The sequence below is a fragment of the Panicum virgatum genome, chromosome 5N (assembly GCF_016808335.1).
Source record: "Panicum virgatum strain AP13 chromosome 5N, P.virgatum_v5, whole genome shotgun sequence".
NCBI classification, from domain to species: Eukaryota; Viridiplantae; Streptophyta; class Magnoliopsida; order Poales; family Poaceae; genus Panicum; species Panicum virgatum.
The window spans coordinates 66,450,691-66,474,621 of NC_053149.1; the positions used below are offsets into that span (position 1 = coordinate 66,450,691).

General features: G+C 47.7%; 1 protein-coding gene across 1 annotated transcript; it reads left to right on the plus strand.

The window, feature by feature from the left end:
* The first annotated feature begins 1,442 nt into the window (after nucleotides 1-1,442).
* LOC120676150 (NAC domain-containing protein 72-like) lies at nucleotides 1,443-4,229 on the plus strand. Its single transcript, XM_039957373.1, has 3 exons — nucleotides 1,443-2,090; nucleotides 2,270-2,538; nucleotides 3,160-4,229. The coding sequence occupies exons 1-3, from the start codon at nucleotides 1,841-1,843 to the stop codon at nucleotides 3,877-3,879; spliced, it is 1,239 nt and encodes a 412-aa protein (XP_039813307.1). The 5' UTR covers nucleotides 1,443-1,840; the 3' UTR covers nucleotides 3,880-4,229.
* Nucleotides 4,230-23,931: the final 19,702 nt, after the last annotated feature.

Below are 23,931 nucleotides of genomic sequence, written 5' to 3' on the forward strand. Positions count from 1 at the left end.
TTGCAACTGCTAATCTGTAATTACTACTTTCAACCATAGGCGACAGTCCCTGAACCTGAATTTCTGATAGATGGATCCTGGTTTTCATAAGTTCAGTAGGCGACAACAATAGTTAACAGAATTACCCCAAACTCATAGCTTCGTGGTTTTCTTCGGTTTTTGCTGCTTGCGTGGTGTTTTTTTTTCTGAGTGGAGAGGGTGCGTAGTCGGAATGAGTGTAGTTGTAATTTAAAGTTTTTTTTCTTGGTCGTTGTTTCTTTCTCTTTCCATCTAATAAAAATTCGGCAAATCTCTTGCCGTCTTTTCGAGAAAAAGAAGATCAAAGTGAATCTGTCCATCTTTACCATACGTCTGAATAAAAGAAGGAATGGCCTATTATCTTTCGTTCTTGTATGCTCGTACTGTACCGTGACACATACGTATGTAGAGCCTTCTTCTAATCATTAATCCATGATGCTGTATCATTTCCTCGGCTCGAGGCATGCACCCATGCATAAATCAACGAACGGAAACATCTGGTACGGTCTCGTCTTACCACTTCAATTCGCCTGCAGCATTGCAGATCTCAACATCACATCCATGCCATGATCGACCCATGATTCGCTCAGGGTCCATTGCACAAATAAATGCCGAGGAGTATACTAGCAATCAGCTGTGGAACACACTATGCAGAGAGACACTTCCCGGCCGGCCGGGTTCACTCCTGCCCCCCATGCCTTTCGATCTCTGCTTTATTTACCTGTAGCTCCTTTCGCACGAAAGTGGCGGTCGAAAGGAATGTCTCAGAAGCATCGCACTGCGCGCGCGCCCTCGGACAACTGTGGTTTCTTCCATGCGCATCTGCAAGCAAGCGCGTGCAGGTCCAAGGGGATCGGAATCCAAGAGAGGTTTCTGACGAAAAAAACAACACGCCGATCGAGTTCAATCTGTTGTCTGTTCATCGCACATCAAAAGTTGCATTGGCAGCAACCTCACTGATGCTAGAGAAAAGATGCGTTCATGCGTGTGCTGTCCCATGAAAGAACATATATGGCCTTTTTCTTCTTCCTTTTTCCACCAGTTTCCTTTTTCGTCATCAATGAAAAGAATGGAAACCTGCGCCATCCGCCGTGCGCATCGTCGTCGGCGGCCAGCCCCGGCCCGGCAAGAACACTACCCACACACACGAGCGAGCGAGCTCGAGGCGAAGGGCGGCGGATTTGATGCCGGCGGCAACCGCCCACAGCTGTCCGCTTCCTGAGCCGTCCCTTTCCCCCTATTTAACTCGCTCCGCCGTCGCTGTCCCTTCCTCCACCGCTCCGGCCGCGCGCGGCGGGCCCCTCCGATCCCCTCCGCCCCGCGGTTCATAATTTCCACCTCCGCGCGTGTGTGGTAGCCTGGCGTACGTCAGGCCTCGCTCATCGCCTAGCGTGCGCCCGCTGCGCTGTGCAGCCGTGCCCCGGCGCGCCCTGCAGAGCGTGTACACTAGACGAGTGGTTAGAGACACCGACCGGCCGGTCGGTCAGCCGGTTAATCCACCGGCGAGCCGGCGAGCGGCACGGCCGATAATCGCTTGGCTTTTGCCGTCGATATATATTGTCCCGGACACTAACCTCTTATCCCTTTCCTCTCGTTTCGCCCCACTTGCACCCGCGCGAGCAGCGACGCCTCCTTTTTTCCAGAGGAAGCCGCCACTGAGCTCGCTCGTGCTAGCTACCTCTACGCACATATCTAGCAGCTACCTAGCCGGCTACAGCCGCCTGCCCTAGCTAGGGAGGGAGAAGGCGAGGAAGCGGTGCATAGATATGCGGGGGAGGCAGGAGAGGGCGAGCGAGGAGCGGTAGTAGACGACCGGCCGGCCATGAGCGGGAGGCACGAGCAAGGGCATGGCGCCATGGCTGCCGCGGCGGCAGGAGGAGGAGGCACCAGGGCGGCGGACGGCGGCGGCGACGCGCACGAGGACGACCTCGTCATGCCGGGGTTCCGGTTCCACCCCACGGAGGAGGAGCTCATCGAGTTCTACCTCCGCCGGAAGGTGGAGGGCAAGCGCTTCAACGTCGAGCTCATCACCTTCCTCGACCTCTACCGCTACGACCCGTGGGAGCTCCCAGGTCTGTATGTCTCTGACGCCATCTGCTAATTGATTAACACTCGCAGCAACAATTAACCGCTTGCTCTCGATCTCCTCCCTCCAATCTAGCTCCTCCTAATAAACCAATCTTCAAGAGAAAATTAAGGGAAATTTACAAATTTAACGAAATTAATCGAGGTTGCTGATCGATGCATGCAGCAATGGCCGCGATTGGGGAGAAGGAGTGGTTCTTCTACGTGCCGAGGGACCGCAAGTACCGGAACGGGGACCGGCCGAACCGGGTGACGGCGTCGGGGTACTGGAAGGCCACGGGCGCCGACCGGATGATCAGGGCGGAGAACCAACGGCCCATCGGGCTCAAGAAGACGCTCGTCTTCTACTCCGGCAAGGCGCCCAAGGGCGTCCGCAGCAGCTGGATCATGAACGAGTACCGCCTCCCGCCCGACGACACCGACCGCTACCAAAAGGTACACACATCACGGGCACATGTTCTTCAATTGGCTCATGATGAAACGAGCTAATTTGCAACCAAATCCATGAGGCGGGGGCTAGGGTTTGGGGAGGTTTTCTCGTAGTTAGCTCTTGACTCTTGAGAGGTTTTAATTTTGGTCTGCCCAATTTTGCTTTCAGCTATTTGGTTTTGCGTTTGGTTCATGCGCCTTCTCAGATGTATACTAGTTATTACATATTAGCTAGGGTTTGTTCATCTTCTCTCGATCGCTTGCATCTTTGGTGTTTTCCTGCCATGAATCATGATGTTCATATTTGGGCTCACATACTACCTAGAAAACGCACCTATTTGATTACCCTCCTAGATGCTATCATGCATGAGTTTGTGAACCTAGACTCCTAGATTCAACAATTCTAGGTGTAATCACTGGAATCTGGACGAAATTTTGGGGTAAGTCATCATCTCGTAGCATCTCCTTTCTGGATTTCCGGTTTTAGCCCGACTAGCTTGCTGCTTGTTCCTGGCAAGCTACTGGGTTCCTCTAACTAGTTCTCCATGCTCGCACTTGCGTAGTCAGTCAACACAGCATAAGCATTAGCATCTCGATAATAATGGCCATGGATTAATTTATTTGCAGACCGAGATCTCCCTCTGCCGCGTGTACAAGCGCACCGGCATCGACGACGGTCACGGCCATCCCTCCGCGCGCTCGACGCCCTCCCGTCGCGCCGCCGCCGCGGCCCAGCAAGACATCAAGCAGGCGTCATCGTCGTCCACGCCCACGCCGCCCACGACTCCCTCCAAGATCATGCACCTCCTGCACGGCGAGTGCACGTCGCCGCCGGCCAACAGGGACCACGCCGCGGCGCACAACAAGGCGGCGGCGGCGGCGGCGGCGCAGCGGCAGCTGCCCACAAAGCCGTGCAACGGCGGCTATCAGCAGCTGTCCGCGACGAGGAGCTCCGCCGCGTCGGCCGGCGCCGATCAGCAGCAAGTGGGAACCGCCGCAATCCCGTCGTCGTCGTACGAGCAGTCCCGGAACGCGAGCGCGTTCGCCTCCACGTACTCGCTGCTCAGCCTGGTGAACGCGGCCTCCATGGGCGACGGCTCCGTGGCGGCCGCCATCGACGAGCTCAGCACGCTGGTCGGACACGGCCCGCCGGCGCATTTCAACCACCAGGCCGGCGGCGGTGGGCACAGCCACAGCTTCCTCCCCCTGCCGACGCCGTCGTCGCAGCCAATGGCGCTCGGGACGCTTCCGATATCCCTGGCGGCCAGCTCTGACAAGATCTGGGACTGGAATCCGATCCCCGACGCGGCGGCTAGTAGAGATTACAGCAGTGCCGGATTCAAGTGACGGCCGCTGAGCGGCGGCGGCGCGTGCACTCCGCCAAGCACCGCGCGCACGGGTGCATGGCGGCGCACATTCCTACCGGCCCTAATGATGGTACAGCCATGTAGATCTTACTGTATTTCTCTCGGTCTCTCTTTCTCTCTCTCTCTCTCTCTCTCTCTCTCTCTCTCCCGCGGTTAATTTGTTCACGGTAAATTCTGAGGAAACAATCACTGTAGACAACTATAGACCTTTTAATCAGACTATAGATCATACCACCCAACTTGTACTGGTAGTATGATCAAGACTTCAGGAAAAGGTAAGCTGTAATTCCTACTGAATTGCATATAATAACCTTTTTAGTCCAATCTCAATAGAAATTTCATAAAAGTATCATGAGCATTAAATTTGTTGGCATGACGAGTTATTATGAGAATAGAAGAGGGGGAGCTTCCTAGGATTAGAGAAAAGTTTCATCACTATGACACTTCTCTAATTCTGTTACTAAGTTTTCAATTTTGATACTCTCCCCTGACTGGTCTTACTCTAATAGACGTGACAGCAGTCAATTTTTTTACTTCATCCCATTCAGTTTTCGACTCTTGTCGAGCAGTACTGAACTAACCATCAGGATTCAGGATAACATGGTGATGCGCATGCAGGAGTGTGCGTGGTAAGCGCACGTACTTGCGAATGTTTGTCTAGTGAAAAGCGCCCGTCACTTTTTAACTGTCTGACAGTACGTACGTCTGACTAGGGGTGCCAATGGGTAACCATTTGCACCCCTACGTCTGACTTTGGGCACTGCACTGCACATGAAATAATGCCGGACGGTTGCATGATTGGGAGAGACGACCGTGGCAGAGATTGCCTCCTCGGAATGATTGGGAGAGGAGACCAGCAGGGGGTGGATGTCGGGTGCGCCGTGCGCGCGCGCCTCTCTCTCGTCTTTCTCCGTAGACGCAAGCAGGCAGCAGCAGGACCAGGACCGTGCCAGAGAGACGCGAGGATCCATATGTCCATGGATCGGTGAGGCTTGCATTGGGGGACAACCATGTGACGGCAGTGTTTGTCTTTTCGCCCTGCGTGCTGTCAGAGGGTCGTCGTTGTTTTCGTCTCAGGCGCAGGGCGGCGACCGGCCACCGAATTACGACTGTGGAAATTGATGATGATCATTCCCCTTTGGCTGCTCGTGCTGGCTGTAACTTGTCGTGTGTGTCATGGGCGGATGATCGATGGTTGGATCGAGTTTGGCTGTTTATTTGGAGTATCGTCTACTCCCTGATGGTCTCTTTTTGATGAGGAGAGGACGTTCTTGTGATTGGACGTGATGATACAGTCAGTCTATTGGTAGGGCTGAGATAGTTTTTCTGTGTTGGTACTTTTTGATTATTTTGTTTTTTTAAGAAACAGGAGGGGTTTCCCCCTACTGTATATATATATTAAATAAAAAGCAGCCAGTCATGAAGTCAAGTACAATTAGGAAACAAAGAAAATAAGCAAAATTACAGCAAAGCTTCTAGCCATAGGGACATGCGTTCCTTGTATTTTGCTTTTGCTCTAAGAATAACCAGAGCAAATTCTTGCTTGAAAAAGTTCAGGCAGCTTGTGGGGGAAGGTTGAATATTTATGAAGATCAAATCGTTGCGCTGCATCCAAATGCTCCAACTCATCAGAACAATAATCTCCATTAAAAAAAGGAAAGGCACACGAAGCTGGTTCTTGAGGTCATCAAACGCCAGCCATGGATCAGAGTGCGAGATCAAAAGTCCAATAGCATCCCAACAGTCTCGAGCAAAGGTTGTTCTTGTCATGCCAGCTGTGCGATGTACATTCTGATACCTAGGCCCTGTTTAGTTCCCAAAAAAATTTGCACAGTACTTGTCACATCGAATTTTCGGACACATATATAGAGCATTAAATGTAGTTGAAAAAAATGACTAATTACACAGTTTAACTGATTAGCACGAGCTGAATCTTTGAAGCCTAATTAGTCCATAATTAGACATTATTTATCAAGTAACAATGAAATGTGCTACAGTACCAAAACCCAAACTTTTTCACCAACTAAACACACCCCTAGTCTCACAGAGAATCCACAACCATATAAGCTTCATATCAACCCAGGAAAGAAACAACCGAGGATGTGATCTTTGGAGGGGATTCTTCGGTATTTCTTCTTCTCCCTTTATAAGGACCTGCAGAAGCTTTGTGAGTAACTTTCCCATAACTAACTACATATTGTTTGTCAAAGTTATTGCAAAATTACATATTAAAGGAGACGAGAATCACAAACTAAAATATACTCCTTCCGTCCCAAAATAAGTGTTGTTTTAGTAAATTTCAGACACATTAGTCATCCTAAGAAATGACTTTGTCACCGCTAATTACTTCTAGCAATTACAATTGAAAACCGTGCTATTTGTTTGTCCTGGATCCTCAAAATGCGTATGCATTGGAACTAAAAAACATCTACTAAGTATTTGACTTGCTCTATGAGTTTTCCTATACAATATTTTCTTAGTACTTATTAGTGTTGCTTAAATTTGATGAATCTCATTACAAGCTAAAACAACACTCTTTGTGGGACAAAATTTGAATGCTAAAACAACATTTATTTTGGAAAGTAGGGAGTTTTTAACATGGCAAAATTTCCTATAAAAAACATTTAGAAATTTCAGAAAACTATGTATTTGGGGAAATTGTATCAACAGAAAACTACAGGTTTAACGTGCTTTGCATCTCAAAACTACATATTTAATGCAGGCATCAAATTATTAGAAAAATAAAGACTTGATATGATTGAAACCTGTAGTTTTGTGACACATTATTATTATTGCACATTTAATGTGTAGTTTTTGCAATACTATGGCACACTAAAATCTCTGCGATTTTTTATATGCGATTTTTACATTTTATTTTATTTAGGGGCATGTTAAATCTCTAGTTTCATGGTGGAACCTGTAGTTTTGAATCACATGGACAAAAAGAATTTATAGCTTTGTGAAATTTACTCAAGTTTGTGTGTCGATTAATTAATCGAAGTAGAGGGGGGTGTCAGACCCGGGCAGCGGGACTGCTTATAGGCATAGAATGTTCCAGAGTAAGGGATAGCTCATGGGTGTACCTTACTTCTCTTGTAACTACCCGAATAGGCATAGAACTAGCTGTGGTACAAAAGAAACTACCCGATAAAGTTGTAGTATGACTCCAACTGTACTCGGTTAGAACTTTCCATGTAACCCTGGCTCCCCGGATATATAAGGGCGGGCAGGGACCCCCTCAAAAACAATCAACACCTAAGGCTATACAAGCAACCACACAGGACATAGGGTATTACGCATCTCGCGGCCCGAACCTGTCTAAATCCTTGTGTTACTGGCACCATCGAGTTCCAGAGCAGTCGATCCATACCTACAATCCTACTGCTAAGGGTATCCCTGAGCAGACTTGGCGGTAAACACCGATAGCTGGCACGCCAGGTAGGGGATTCGGCGAGTTCATCAGAGAATTTGATGGCCGAATCAAGCGACGCCAACAACATGCCTGAGGGCATAACCCTCATTTTCGGTTCCTAGGCTTGCACGGCTGATGGATCGGGCGGCTTCTCTAGCCACCTCATCACGACCAAATCACCTGAATCGAAAGCCACCAACCAATCCATCGAAACCTGCAAGCCTGCAGAACTCGACAGAAAACAAGCCCCCAAGTTCGACTTGGATATCACAGAAAATGTATCAACTCCAACTCGAATTCACGAGTCTGACGAGTCTGATACAAACTCTATTTTCGAAAATCTTCAATTTTTTGAAACTCTTGGAACATACGTGGCTTATCTCAAGTCAATCAAACTCCCTAAGATCGTCAACTCACAACTACTCGACGGAGTAGATCGAGTCTCATGATCGATCGAGGGATGCATCAAGCTTGCAGAATTCACTCTCGGCTCATCAAAATTACAGCAGAACCCAAAAACATTAAACCCACCACAAGAGCGGTCGGGCGATATGCTCTCAGGGATCGATCGAGTAGATTCTAAGCTCATCGACTACATCAACATGGCCAAAAGTACTCTGCAAAACAAGAGGCAGAACTCGGGAGGAGAGTTATGTGGGAAACCCAAATAGGGAAACCCCCGGCTTGCTCGGATGGGACCGTCTCATTTTGGGAAATCCCAGAACCTTTCATTGAAACCTGCTCACATGTGGACTCCTGAACCAACTGATATCTCCGATCCTTTATTTGATCAGGATTTCGATCAGTTCATGGGAAGTCTTGACAACCTTGAACCATATGACGATCTCGAGGACTGGTCAGACAATGTCGACTTATTTATGGATGCCATGGCCCATCCACCCCAGATGGCAGATGCTCTCTGGGAACTAGTCAAGCTTAACAAGGGAAAATCTAAAGCCCATGAAAAACCCAGTGAGTCGATTTTCGACAAACCATGGATCAAGGAGCCAGAAGGTTTAACTCAGCATGATTCTACGATTCAACCTAAGGCTCGGGGGCTACTCCATATGGAGTGCGAGTACTTCGCGCACCATATATGATCAAGATTTCGGGACATGAGCACCTCATAGCCACGAAGCAACCGCACGTACTTGGAGAACTACTCGACGTACCTGAAGGAAGGTCCAGAAGCAATCGGGAGGATGTTCTGACTACTTGAAGTACTCGAAGACGCCCTGCCAAGTACTCAACGCCTACAGGACTCGGCTACGAAGAGCTCAGGGGCTTGTCAGACCCGGGGCAGTGGGACTACTTATAGGCATAGAATGTTCCAGAGTAAGGAATAGCTCAATGGTGTACCTTATCTCTCTTGTAACTACCCGAATAGGCGTAGAACTAGCTGCGGTACTGTAATGAACATGGCACCTTTTATGCCATTTCGAGTGATTTTGGTGATCGAATGACAACGCAATCAATGGGACTAATGCTTTTTTTAAGTGAACATTTCTAGATCCCAGGGATGAAGTAAAAAGGCCATACAAAGCAAAACACGAAGAAAGAACTCAAAGAAACGCTGAATTGGACGAGTTCTACTGAAATCAGTAGCACCGGAAGAACCGATGCCTATAGCATCGGTGCATCTGATGGTTGTCGGAAGATCCGATGCCTTGGCATTGGTGCAAGTCTAAGCACCAAATGGAGATCAAGCGAAGGCCAAGTCAAGATAGCTAGGTCACCGGTTGAACCGACGGCGTCAAGATAGGCATCGGTGCATTCATTGTACTATGTTCCAGAGACAATGTCAAGCGCGCAGGAGCCACGCCTTCAGCACCGATTGAATTGGTGGTGCATCGGAGCATAGCACCAGTGTAATGACGTCAGCAGAAGAGAAAGAGGTCCAACGGCTAGTTGAGTGCTGTGAGTGACCGGTTTAACCGACACACAGTCATCGGTTAAACCGATGGTGATGCAGACTATGCGTCAGAAGCTCAATGGCTACTTCAGGTCTGAGAGTGACCGGATGAACCAACGCCACCCCATGCAGAGGCATCGGTTCATCCGATGGTATGTTGTTTTTTGCTGACCATTGGAGCAATGGCTACAAGACTTGGTGGCATATATATACGCCTCACCACGGTCATTTTGAGTTTGCTGGAGTTGCTGGACATTCCACACACACCCAAGAACACCTCCAAGCCATCCGAGAGCATAAAGATCAAATCCTTAGTCCTTAGCACAAGCTTTGTGAGTGTTAGTGCTATGTTAGCTCTTGAGTGAGTGGTCAATCAAGGTTTAGATCCTTGTGATGTGGTTCTAGAGTGAACCAAACTTGTATCTCGGTGCGCCGGCCTCCTTGGAGCAATGGTGGCTCGCCGGCACATCAACGACCCTCCGGCTTGGTGTGGAGGGGCGTCGACAACTTTGTGCGGGGGACGGTGTAAGGATCGATGGACCAAGAGGGGGGGTGAATTGGGCCTTTTTCAATTTCTAAAACAAGGTAAAGCAACCTTAACCTATGCAATACTAGTAGGGCACCAATTCACCAACCGGATAACTAAGCTTCCTACACAAGCTAAGAGAGATAAAAACAAAGTAAAGCCTAGCAAGGTAGAGCTAAGTTATGATCTCTAAGTCAAGCACATGAGTAAATTGCATGAAAGAAAATGCTTGAATAAAGAGAGTGGACAAGAGACGACCGGATTTTTTCCCGTGGTGTCGATGTGTTGGCACACACCCCTAGTCCACGTTGTGACACTCACTAAGAGTCTTGTCACCTCCCATGTCACCGAGACTTGGGCGCTCACTAAGAGTCTCCGTTCACCATCCCGGCGTGGTGGAGCTCAAGCCACGTACAATCTTCTTCTCCGGGCTCCCACAATCCTTGGCAAGCTCCGCGAGAAACACCCCGATCACCAAGATCGCCTAGGTGATGCCAATCACCAAGAGTAACAAGCTAAGGCCTTCACTTGAGCAAGAACCGATCACCAAGAACGGATGCACACTAGCTTCTCTCTACTCAAGTCCTTAATCTTGCTTCTTGATTGATTGAATGCACAAGTATGTGAATGATGAAGCTCAAAGTGGCTCTTGACTATAGTATGAGTGTATGGATGTTGCCTGGTGTCAAGAGTGGGCGAAATGACCCATTGGAGGGGTATATATAGGCAGCTCACACAAATAGAGCCGTTGGAGAAAAGCTGCCAGAAAACTGCGTAGCGCCGGTTAATCCGACGTCCCTCCATTTGTCATCGTCGGTTTAACCGGTGAATGTAAACTGCCTCTTCTGAAAACTAGCCGTTACAACTTGGGCAGATTGACCGACGTATCATTGGTTTAACCGGTGAGTGTAGTTGTCCACTGATCAACTGAAAAACCAAGTCTCTGGACAACTGCACCGACGTTAACTCAAACCTATCGTCGGTTTAACCGGTGAGTACAACTTTTGAATTCCTCTGAAAAACCATCTCACTGGTCAATTGCACCGACGTCTTGATTCAAACAGCGTCGGTTAATCCGGTGAATAGAACTTGAATTTCCCTGGAAAAACCAACTCTGGACTAATGCACCGACGTTAAATTCAAACACGTCGGTTTAACCGGTGTATTGAATTTGTCCAGACTCTGCTGACTTCGTTTAACCGACGTATAGAAAATTGAGAGCGTCGGTTAAACCGGTGTATAGACTTTTTCTGATTTTGTCTTTTCTGATTTGAGTCTTGAATGAAATCCAAATATTCTTGAGATATAGTTTGAGAACCACTTATTTGAACTTCTAGAAACCTGAGTGACCATAGTGTGCATCCATTTTCAAATGACCATGTCCATGCTCAAGTTACTAAGCCTTAACCCCTCTTAATAGTGCGATCACTACAAAACTATAAAACCTATACTAACCTAAGTGTCCTTCTCAACCTTGTGACACTTAGGACTAGAAAGATCCTTAGCCTTGACATATATAAGTTGAAAACCGAGATCGCCTTTTAGAATAACCGAAATTGAGGGGCCTCTTTTGACATATGACCAAATGAGCGATAATGATCTATTAAGCTGCACAAACTCATTAGTCACAAAAATGGTTGTCATTAATCACCGAAACATACCTTGAGGGCCTAGATGCTTACAATCTCCCCCTTTTTGGTGATTGATGACAACACAAACATAAATAACGAGAGAGCGAGAAAGATAAAGCAGGATAAACACAAGCAAACTCGAAAGCAGGACCAAAGAGCTCAGCGGCTCAAACGAAATCCATAGATATGTCTCAAAGAACGGCATACTCAAGCGACAAATGTACATATCCATGAATTAACACCAAATGTGATACAAAGAATCAAAGTCCTGATAACTACGAGCTCTCTCTAGCTCTACCCTCCCCCTAACTCTGGTGCTCCCCCTAACACCTCTCCCCCTTTGGCATCAAAGCACCAAAAGGCGAGCTACGGGTCGTGCTGTCGTGGTACGGCGACGAAGCGGTCCGGGTCGTCGTCGTCGGACGGAGAACTCTCACCCTCGGTGACAGACGGAAGCTGCTGGTCTGGGTCTGAGCTCACTGGGGGAGTAACTGTCGTGGAGGCTCTCGTGCTGGCACTGCCTGGTAGAGGATCCGTAGAAGTCGTAACCGGGTCAGCAGAAGAAGTATCAATATCTGAAGAGGTGACTGCTGAGGCTGCCGGCTGCGTCGACTGTGGAAGCAGGGACTCCTCTACTGCTCCTCCCCCTGAAGGTGCTGCCTGAAGTGAGGAAGGGAGGGCGACCGACTGAACCGCTGACGGTGAGTCCTGAAAGAGTGTGGTCGCCGGCAGTGGTGAAAAGAGCGGACGACCGGCAGACAAAACGCTCCTCTGTCGCTGCACGCTCTCGGGCTGCCTCTCTCTGAATAGCTGCAATCTGGGCCTCATGGGCTCTCCTGGCCTCCTCCTGAGCAAGTCTGTCCTCCCTCTGCTGGGTCACGAGCTGCTGTAGTAGTGAAGTGAGCTCGGACGGCTGAGTCACCTGAGACTCAGAGACTGTAGCAGCTGCTGAAGTCGGAGGAGCTGGCTCTCCTGAACCTCCTGCCTCGTGATCGTGACTGGCTGGGGCAGCTGAAGGAAAGTACTCAACGTCGTCGGAGGAGTCTGACTCAAGCTCAGACCAGTGAATCTCATCATCTCCCACGGGAAGTTGTGCCTCTGCTGCTAGGAGTGCCTCATCCTCCTCTGCCACTCGTGCCTGAACCTCCGGTGACAGTCGAGCCATTGCTGCTCTATCTGCGTGTCTGCCCCTCCTCCTGTCCTGTGGAGCTGTGGGTCGGTAGACAGGGAACCTGGGAGCCTCGTCGTGACGGTAAGGGGCACTGATGGGTGACTCTGCTGGCACTATCATAGAGCATATGTAACTGATCCAGTGCGCATAGGGAAACTGTCGCACCACACCCATCCCATCAGTGATCACATCCTCGATCTCAGCCAGAATAAAGTCAACTATATCAAATGGCTCGTGAGTGAGGATGTGTAGGAGCAAGAGCTGCTGCAAACCTGTGAACCCCTCTGGGTAGCCACTCCTCGGTAACAGAGTCCTCCGGAGTGCCATGTGAACAGCGTAAGCCTCTGGGGTCAGCAAGCTCGGCACTCTGGCGTAAGAGGCTGGGAACGGCTGGCGGAAGCACTGAGTGATCGCCTCGTGAGAAGGAGCAATCCCGCCAACCATCGCCCTGCGGGGTGGATCTGAGTCCCCGTAAACCCTCTCGTGCAGCGAGACGTCGACCAGGTCAACTCCAAGAATACCAGCAATGGTCGCCCTCGACAAACCAAAGTCCTGCCCTCCAAACATGAAGTGCACGGCTCTACGCTCGGGGGCTATCCAAGCTGTAGCGTAGAACACTCTGACCCAGTCCTCGATATAACGGTTCTGCTCCATCTCTAGCAGTCTGGGCAGACCTCTGAAGTGAGCAAAGTGTGCTCTCACATCTGCTCCCCCTGCGGCTGTCCTCAGTGAGACCCAGTCAAGAACCCTGTGCTGAAAGATCCGGTGGCCCCTCCGCTGGAAAGTCTCATAGAAGCTGGCCTGTAGCAAAGTCCAGAACCTCCTGTCGACTCTGCTGTCTCGGGTCACTGGGAACCAGACCTCCTCGTCAACACTCCACCTGAGCCTCTTGACCTTGGCCGCATTGGCTCGGGTCAAGTTCTGGAGCATCACACCTGGCTCCAGACGCACAACAGTGTCCATACGGAACACTGCGCGCTCGGCCTCTAGGGCCTCGGCTCTGCGAGCTGCTGCTGCTGCTGCTGACCTACGGGGCTCCTGTGGCTGGTGTCCTCCCCGAGTCCTCGGTCTAGTGCGACGCTCTGTCGCTGCCGGGGAACCTCTCTCAAATGACTGCTGTGGAGAACTCTGCCCCTCTGACTGTGCTGCCTCTGAGTCAGAATCTGCAGCTGTATCTGATTGATCTGACTCTGCTGCTGCTGCTGTCGCGGCTCTGGTGGCCCTGGCACCTCTCACTCTACCTATGCCCCTGCCTCTGCCTCTGCCTCTGCCTCTGGGGTCCTCCCTGATCTGGAACGGACGAGCACGACCTGATGCCTGCTCCTCGGCGGCCTTGGCCACCATCTCGGCCCTCTCGGCCTCCTTCTCTGCACGAGTCCGCTTGCGAGCGGGCTTCTCGACCACAACTTCCTTACCCTTCCTCTTCTCGAGACCCATCTCAATCAGACAAACGATCGAACACTTGGCGTGCACTGATCGGCTGCGGCTGCGGCGTGAATGGTGAGGAGGCGCGGCTGCGTGGGCGGCAAGGCGTGTGGGAGCGGCGGCGAGGCTGCGTGGGCTGTGAGGAAAGCGGTGGTGGCGGCGTGAGGCGCAGGCGGCGGCGAGGTGTAGTGCGGCGGTGAAGGCGGCTACGCGCGCAGGCGGCGCTGGGTGAGCGCGAGGGTGCGCGGCGGCGACTTGGAGTGACGGCGCACGGCGGCGGCAAGGTGGAACGGTGGTGGCAGCGCGGGCGCACGGCGGCGGTGTGGAGAGACGGCGGCGGCGCGAAGGGAAGGCGGCGGTGGCTCGAGATGGATGCGGGCGAAACGGAGAGGAAAGAGAGGCGGCGGCTCGTGCACGACTCATATATGACAGGTGGGACCCGCGATTTTCTTTAACACCGGTCGATCCGACGCGTAGGGTTTGAACGCCGGTTGATTGCGTCGGTGCAGTTCACCCGAGGCTTCTGCAGATCTGAAACTGAACGCCGGTTGAACCGATGCTGTCAAGAGTGTACTCGTCGGTTGATTGATCAAAACACCGGTTGATTGCTAGGTCTGATTTGCATTTACTATCACCGGTTGATCCGATGCTCTGACTTTTGTATACGCCGGTTGAACGCCTGAAACTTGACTGAGCTGAGACAAACTTTAGTAACGCCGGTTAATCCGATGGGTATAGACCCTTTGAACGTCGGTTTAACCGGTGAAGCCAAAAACCCCACACTCAGCTCACTCTTCTATGCTAAGTCCAATAAACTTATAAGATTCAAATAAACTCAAGTTAATGGACTTGCATAGGCGACTTTGCCCCTCAAAATAAATAGGATAGCACACTTGCTTAAATAAATTTCTTTTCAAACACAAGGAAAAGCCGCAAGAGAGACAAAGCGCCAAATGAAATGTATGAGCCATGTCATAGGAATATTGAAGATAGAAAGCTTCAAACTCATCATGACATTGCTCACTAGGCAATAACGCACCTAACACTTTGCTCTTTTCACTTTTCATGAATTAAGATCTTGTATATGAAAACAAGTCTCATTTTCATCAAGTGATCTCCTTTGTGACCCTTACGCATGCAATGATAATGCAAGATACAACCACATGCGAAAGTAAAATAAACATGAAGTGCACATCTATATGACAAGAAATGCATAACAAGAAATTAAGATCTACTTGTCAAGTTTGAACCCACGGGAAGCTTCTTCATGATGAGCCTTTCTACAAGCCTAGAGGAAAACAAGTGGACCATCACCTCTAGCTAAACCCTTGCTCATCACTATCTTACCATGGTTAGACAAGTGTCCTATATGTATGCATTTTTCTATATGACATGGCAACTTACATGACGTTTGCCGCATCTAACACATTAAGCTCATTCCTTAGCCTAACAAAGGTACTCTCGTCTAAAGGTTTTGTGAAGATATCCGCCAATTGCTCCTCGGATCTCACACCTTGAAGAGATATGTCTCCTTTGGCTTCGTGATCGCGCAAGAAGTGATGGCGAATATCAATGTGCTTTGTGCGAGAGTGTTGAACCGGATTCTTGGCAATTTTTACGGCACTTTCATTGTCACAAAGGAGTGGGATCCAATCTAGTTTCACACCAAAGTCCAAAAGGGTTTGCTTCATATATAGGATTTGGGCACAACATGCACCGGCCGCTATATATTCCGCTTCCGCGGTGGACAAAGCCACGGAATTTTGCTTCTTACTCGACCAAGAAACTAGAGAACGCCCAAGCAAGTGGCAACCCCCGGAGGTACTCTTGCGATCCACACGGCTTCCGGCAAAATCCGAATCTGAGTATCCCAAGAGATCTAAACTAGCGCCTTTGGGGTACCACAAGCCTATGCTAGGAGTGTGCTTGAGATACCGAAGGATCCTATTCACAGCCGAAAGGTGTGACTCCTTTGGGTTAGCTTGAAAGCGGGCACACAAGCACACACTAAACATTATATCGGGCCTAGATGCGGTAAGGTAAAGCAAAGACCCTATCATAGAACGATAGAGGGATTGATCAACCGGTTTACCGTCCACATCCAAGTCGAGATGCCCATTGGTTGCCATGGGTGTCTTGATTGGCTTGCACTCATCCATCTTGAACTTCTTCAAGATATCTTTAGTATACTTTTCTTGATGGATGAATGTCCCTTCCTTCATTTGTTTGACTTGAAAACCAAGGAAGAAGGTCAATTCGCCAATCATGGACATCTCGAATTCCCTAGACATCATGGTAGCAAACTCATGGCTTAGTAAATCATTAGTTGAGCCAAAGATAATATCGTCAATATAAATTTGACAAATGAAAAGATCCCCGTTGACGTCTTTTGTGAACAACGTGGTGTCCACCCTCCCGATCTTGAAGCCTTGCATGATTAGGAAGTCACGAAGCCTCTCATACCAAGCCCTTGGAGCTTGTTTGAGCCCATAGAGTGCCTTGTGCAACCTATAAACATGGTTAGGATTCCTCGGATCTTCAAACCCGGGAGGTTGCTCAACATAAACAAGTTCGTTAATAACGCCATTTAAGAATGCACTTTTCACATCCATTTGATATAATTTAATGTTATGATGTGAAGAGTAAGCAAGAAGGATACGGATAGCTTCAAGTCTTGCGACCGGAGCAAAAGTTTCACCAAAATCCAAACCTTCGACTTGAGAGAACCCTTTTGCCACAAGTCTTGCTTTATTGCGTATCACCACCCCATGTTCATCTTGCTTGTTTCGAAAGACCCATTTGGTGCCGATGATGTTCTTGTCTTTCGGAGGAGCTTCGAGGACCCAAACTTCATTGCGGGTGAAGTTGTTCAACTCATCTTGCATGGCCATCACCCAATCCGAGTCCTCAAGCGCTTCCTCTATGCTAGTGGGTTCAATACAAGAAACAAACGAGTGATATTCGTAAAATGAAGCATGTTTAGAGCGAGTTCTTACTCCCTTTGATGGACTACCAATGATTTGACCAATTGGATGATCCTTGGAGATGCGACCATGCTTCACTAGCGGTACTTGCGTGGATGCTTGTTGGGGTGGATCATGGGTGACTTGTGCTTGTGGTGGAACACTTTGCTCTTCTTGTTCTTGAACTTGGGGTGTTGGCGTTGGCACATCTTCTTGAGGTTGTGTATCATCTTTTTCTTGATCTTCATCTATTTGGGGCGCCGTGGAGGTGCTTGGTGTAGATGAGGAAGGTCCTCCCCCTTGATCATTGCCTTCATGCACCTCTTCCGGCTTGATATCCCCAATGGACATATTTTTCAAAGCTTCATCAATCTCCTCATCACCTACATTTTCATAGCCAACAACCTCCTCTTGGGAGCCATTAGATTCATCAAACTCCACATCACATGTTTCTTCAACTAACCTGGAGGTTTGATTGAATACTCTATATGCTTTGGAGTTTGATGCATAACCAAGAAAGAAACCTTCATCACATCTACTTTCAAACTTACCGAGCCTTTTCTTCTTGTAGATGAAGCATTTGCAACCAAAGACTCGAAAGTAGGATATATTTGGTTTCTTCCCGGTGATGAGCTCATATGGAGTTTTCTTGAGGAGTCGGTGAGGATACACTCGGTTGGATGCATGACACGCCGTGTTGATTGCTTCCGCCCAAAATTTCTCGGACGTGCCATAATCATCCAACATTGCTCTTGCTAGGGTGATGAGAGTCTTGTTCTTTCTTTCCACCACTCCATTTTGTTGAGGCGTGTAGGTGGCGGAAAACTCATGCTTGATGCCCTCTTCATCGCACCATTCTTCAATCTTCATGTTCTTGAACTCGGTGCCGTTGTCACTCCGGATCTTCACAATTGGGGAGTTGTACTCCCTTTGAGCTCTTCTTGCAAAGGTCTTGAAGATTTCCGGAGTTTCACCCTTATCGCCTAGAAACATAACCCAAGTGTAACGTGAAAAATCATCAACAATTACTAGGCAATAGAGGTTACCACCAATGCTCTTGTATGTAGTTGGACGAAAGAGATCCATGTGAAGTAGCTCGAGCGGCTTGGAGGTAGACAACATCGTCTTGATGGGATGATGTGTTGCAACTTGCTTCCCGGCTTGACATGCTTTACATAGCTTGTTCTTGTCAAACGTGACATCCTTCAAGCCGGTGATCATCCCTCTCTTGTGGGCTTTCTTGAGGTTACTCATGCCAATATGAGCAATTCTTCTATGCCAAAGCCACCCAAGAGAAGACTTGGTGAAGAGGCATGTCATGGTACTTGTTTGCTTTGAAGAGAAGTCCACTAAATAGATGTTGCCATGCCTAAACCCCGTGAATACCATTGACTTGTCTTCTTCAAGAGTTACTACAACACCATTCTTGTCAAAGGTACACGTTAGTCCAAGATCACACAATTGAGCAATAGAAATAAGATTAAAACTAAGTGCTTCTACAAACAAGACATTAGAAATGGATAAATCTTTAGAGATAGCTATTCTACCCAAACCTAAAACTTTTCCCCTTGAGTTATCACCATAGGTGACATGTTCATGATCGCCGGGGTCTTCAAGGGAGGTGAACATGCTATCATTGCCGGTCATATGTTGAGAGCAACCGCTATCTAGTACCCAATGTTTTCCACCGGCTTTGTAGTTCACCTACACACATGAGAATTCACTTTTGAGTTTTAGGAACCCAAACAAGCTTTGGGCCTTGCACATGTGTGACAAGAGCTTTTGGGACCCAAAGTTGCTTGGGGAGCTTCTTCTTTGACTCCTTAGCAATTTTGCCAATAAATTTGGCCTTCACTTTGCCCTTCACTTTACTCAAGAGAAAATGGTTATTTTGAAACATTGATGAGTAATTCTTAGGTAAAGTGGGAAGAGGACGTGATGGTAAGGTGCACTCCCTAGTGTGGTGCCCGGTGACTTGGCAATGTTGGTAATATGAACCAACTTCCTTGATGAAGCTTATCTTGATCTCCGGAGAAGGAGTAGTGCCTTGATTTGGCTCCGGAAATGAACCAAGACCTCTCTTGCCATAGTCACGTGCATTGTTGAAGAGAATTTCCTTGTGGATGTATTCTCCTCTTGAGAGCTTCTCCACACTACTCTTGAGGCTAGCTACTTGATCCATCAACTCCTTTTCCCTAGAAGGAGCAAGCTTGGACACAATATTAGTGGCATTTGCATTCATGAGTAGGTCATCACATGAGGTAGAAGCATTGACCTTTTCAATAGTTTCATGAGCAAAGTTCTCAAGACTTGGGTCAATTGCTTCATAGGCAAATTCAAGTTCTTGATATTTGTGAGCCAACTCCCTATGCTCTTGTTTAAGCTTTTTGTGGCTCTCTTCAACTTGCTTAGCAAGTACAAGTGACTCATTGTGCTTTTTGAGCAAGTCATTGTACTTGCCAAGCAAGTCGGAGTGGGCAAGCTCTAACTTGGCATGAGTGCTCTCAAGAATTTTGACTTTGCCCTTTTCCCTCTTGATGACGGATGTATACTCATTAATGAGGTTAGTGAATTCATAAGGATCAAGCTCTTCATCACTATCATCTTCACTATCCACCTCACATACCTTGGTGTTACCTTTTGCCATTAGGCACATAGGAGGCGGAGGTAGTGGTGGTTCTTCATTGGTGAGGGCGATGGTGACGATGTCTTCTTCATCACTTGAATCTTCGCTTGATGAGACATCGGTCACCCATTCTTGTTTTTCCACCAAGAAGCTTCTCTTGGTGTGCCCTTTCTTCTTTGGGAAGAGCTTGGTCTTCTTGTCATGACTCTTCTTCTTTCCAAGCTTCTTGTTCTTGTTCTTCTTCTCATCTTCTTCATCATCGCTTGAATCATGGCGATGTTTGCCTTTGTTGTCCTTCTTTCTTTTGTACGGCTTGGGGCAATCGGGAGAGATGTGTCCTTTTTCTCCACAATTATAGCAAGTTTTGTACTTGACATCTTCCTTATACCGGAACATCCTTCTTTTGGGGTCAAAGTTGTAACCCTTCTTGTTTATCTTATCGCTCAAGCGTGTGAACTTTCTCATCATGAGAGCAAGTTCCCCATCTTCTTCATTATCGGATGAGCTTTCATGGTGATCTTCTTCTTCATTGCTTGAGCTAGATTCTTGCTTGACCATCTTGAGCTTGCGGTGCTTGTTGGCCTTGGTTTTGAGAGCAATTGATTTGCTTGTTGTAGGCTCTTCGGTCATACCAAGGATACTCATTTCATGAGCGCGAATTTCGCCCACAAGCTCTCCCACTTCCATTGTATCAAGATTCTCCTTTTGAAGCATAGCATTGATAATGTTGTACTTGAGCTTCGGAAGGAGCATGAGAATCTTGCGGTTGATGGAGCCACTGTCAATTTTGGAAACTTCAAGAGCATTAATGTCCTTGACAATGACATTCAAGCGAGAGTACATATCATTGCAATTTTCAAGAGCTAGCATTTTAAAGGAATCATACTTAGCTCTAAACAAGTGATATTTTTGCTCACGAACTTTAGTGGAGCCTTCATGAATTTCAATGAGTTCCTTCCAAATATCACTTGCTAGGTCCATGCCATTAACTCTAGCAAAGACTTCCTCACTTATGGCCTCGAAAATTGCATTTCTAGCCTTGGCATTCCATTTTAATTGTTCGGTGGTGGGAGTTCCGGTGAACCCGGTCTTAGTGGCCAACCACACTTCGGGGGCAATCGCATCAAGATATGCGGCCATGCGAACTTTCCAATAAGCAAAGTTCTTGCCCTCGAAGTGAGGCGGCGAACCACCCATCTTGGCCATAGCTCTAGGCGGTGAAGCCTAATGATCCAAATGAGCAACGAGGCTCTCATACCAATTGTAAGGATCGATGGACCAAGAGGGGGGGTGAATTGGGCCTTTTTCAATTTCTAAAACAAGGTAAAGCAACCTTAACCTATGCAATACTAGTAGGGCACCAATTCACCAACCGGATAACTAAGCTTCCTACACAAGCTAAGAGAGATAAAAACAAAGTAAAGCCTAGCAAGGTAGAGCTAAGTTATGATCTCTAAGTCAAGCACATGAGTAAATTGCATGAAAGAAAATGCTTGAATAAAGAGAGTGGACAAGAGACGACCGGATTTTTTCCCGTGGTGTCGATGTGTTGGCACACACCCCTAGTCCACGTTGTGACACTCACTAAGAGTCTTGTCACCTCCCATGTCACCGAGACTTGGGCGCTCACTAAGAGTCTCCGTTCACCATCCCGGCGTGGTGGAGCTCAAGCCACGTACAATCTTCTTCTCCGGGCTCCCACAATCCTTGGCAAGCTCCGTGAGAAACACCCTGATCACCAAGATCGCCTAGGTGATGCCAATCACCAAGAGTAACAAGCTAAGGCCTTCACTTGAGCAAGAACCGATCACCAAGAATGGATGCACACTAGCTTCTCTCTACTCAAGTCCTTAATCTTGCTTCTTGATTGATTGAATGCACAAGTATGTGAATGATGAAGCTCAAAGTGGCTCTTGACTATAGTATGAGTGTATGGATGTTGCCTGGTGTCAAGAGTGGGCGAAATGACCCATTGGAGGGGTATATATAGGCAGCTCACACAAATAGAGCCGTTGGAGAAAAGCTGCCAGAAAACTGCGTAGCGCCGGTTAATCCGACGTCCCTCCATTTGTCATCGTCGGTTTAACCGGTGAATGTAAACTGCCTCTTCTGAAAACTAGCCGTTACAACTTGGGCAGATTGACCGACGTATCATCGGTTTAACCGGTGAGTGTAGTTGTCCACTGATCAACTAAAAAACCAAGTCTCTGGACAACTGCACCGACGTTAACTCAAACCTATCGTCGGTTTAACCGGTGAGTACAACTTTTGAATTCCTCTGAAAAACCATCTCACTGGTCAATTGCACCGACGTCTTGATTCAAACAGCGTCGGTTAATCCGGTGAATAGAACTTGAATTTCCCTGGAAAAACCAACTCTGGACTAATGCACCGACGTTAAATTCAAACACGTCGGTTTAACCGGTGTATTGAATTTGTCCAGACTCTGCTGACTTCGTTTAACCGACGTATAGAAAATTGAGAGCGTCGGTTAAACCGGTGTATAGACTTTTTCTGATTTTGTCTTTTCTGATTTGAGTCTTGAATGAAATCCAAATATTCTTGAGATATAGTTTGAGAACCACTTATTTGAACTTCTAGAAACCTGAGTGACCATAGTGTGCATCCATTTTCAAATGACCATGTCCATGCTCAAGTTACTAAGCCTTAACCCCTCTTAATAGTGCGATCACTACAAAACTATAAAACCTATACTAACCTAAGTGTCCTTCTCAACCTTGTGACACTTAGGACTAGAAAGATCCTTAGCCTTGACATATATAAGTTGAAAACCGAGATCGCCTTTTAGAATAACCGAAATTGAGGGGCCTCTTTTGACATATGACCAAATGAGCGATAATGATCTATTAAGCTGCACAAACTCATTAGTCACAAAAATGGTTGTCATTAATCACCGAAACATACCTTGAGGGCCTAAATGCTTACAGACGGAGACCCCTCCTTCGTGGGCAATCTTCCTTAGTGAAGATCGGGATCAAGGTGACCGTGATTGTGTTCACGGAAGAGACTTGATTGCCGGGAAGCGATACTCTTCGTGAGTGCTTCAACAACGTGGACGTAGGGGCGCCTTTGTGGCAATCCGAACCACGGGATAAATCCTCGTGTCGAGAGTTTGCTTCCTCTCATCTCTCTCTTTAAGCTTCCGCATTTCATATTGCAACTTGTGTGCCTTTACTTTTCTTAGTGTAGTATCTTGCTATGATTGGCTATAGGTTGCAAAACTCTTTTGGGATGAGGGTTTCACACTAAGGTGAATCATAGTTGCACATCTAGATAGCTTGTTTTAGTTTAAGTTTTGTGCAAACTAGTTGGAGCCACAGGTTAAGATTTTAAGAGTGTCTAATTCACCCCCTCCCCCTCTTTGGCTAGAGCACTCGATCTCTTTCAATTGGTATCAGAGCCGGGACTTACTTCTCTCACAAAGAAAGCCAATTCCATTGGCAAATTTATGTTTACCGGCTCATTACATCGGTAGACTTCACCGCCTAGTGAGTTAGCTCTTAGGGGGAAAAGATGGATCCTTTTAGACCCGCTCCACGGTTCGGTGGCACGGGCTTCCAACGTTGGAAGATTTTAATGCAAGCCCATCTCCAAGCAACGGGCCTAAATGTTTGGAGAGTAGTGAGTGATGGCATGAAAAAGAATGGTGGTCAACAAGAGAAGCAACATGATGTCACCGCTAAATGCATAATCTTGTCTTCTCTTAGTGACAATATGTTCAATCGTGTTTATTCTTGTGAAAATGCTAAAGAGCTATGGAAGACTATCATTGAGAACCATGAGGGCACGGAGGATGTTGCCAACGAAAGATATCATGTTCTCATTGATAAACTTAATAGCTTTAAGCAACTTGATGATAAGAATGCCAAATCAATGTACTCACGCTTGAACACTCTTGTGAATGAGATTAATTCCTTAGGTGTGAAGCAAATTAAAGACTTGGAACTCATTCGCAAGGTCCTTCATTCACTCCGAAGGCCGGACTATGATTTGGTGACCACAATTCTATATGAGAAAGAGCTCAACAGGATGACACCAAATCAAGTCCTCAACAAGGTGATTGCCCATGAGCTACGCAATGACATCAAGATAAATGCACCATCTTCCTCACCAACACATAGTGCACTTGCATGCAAGCAACTCAAGAAGTTGAAGAAGATGGCCATCAAAGGTAACTCAAGTAATGAGGAAGAAGAGGATGCAAGAAGCTACTCAAATGATGAAAAAGAACCAATGAACCCCAACCTCTACAAGCAAGCGAAGAAGATGAACAAATGCTTGAAGAAAATCAATTCAATGGGGTATATGGTCTTCCTCAAAGATGGGCCTCACCATCAACTCATGA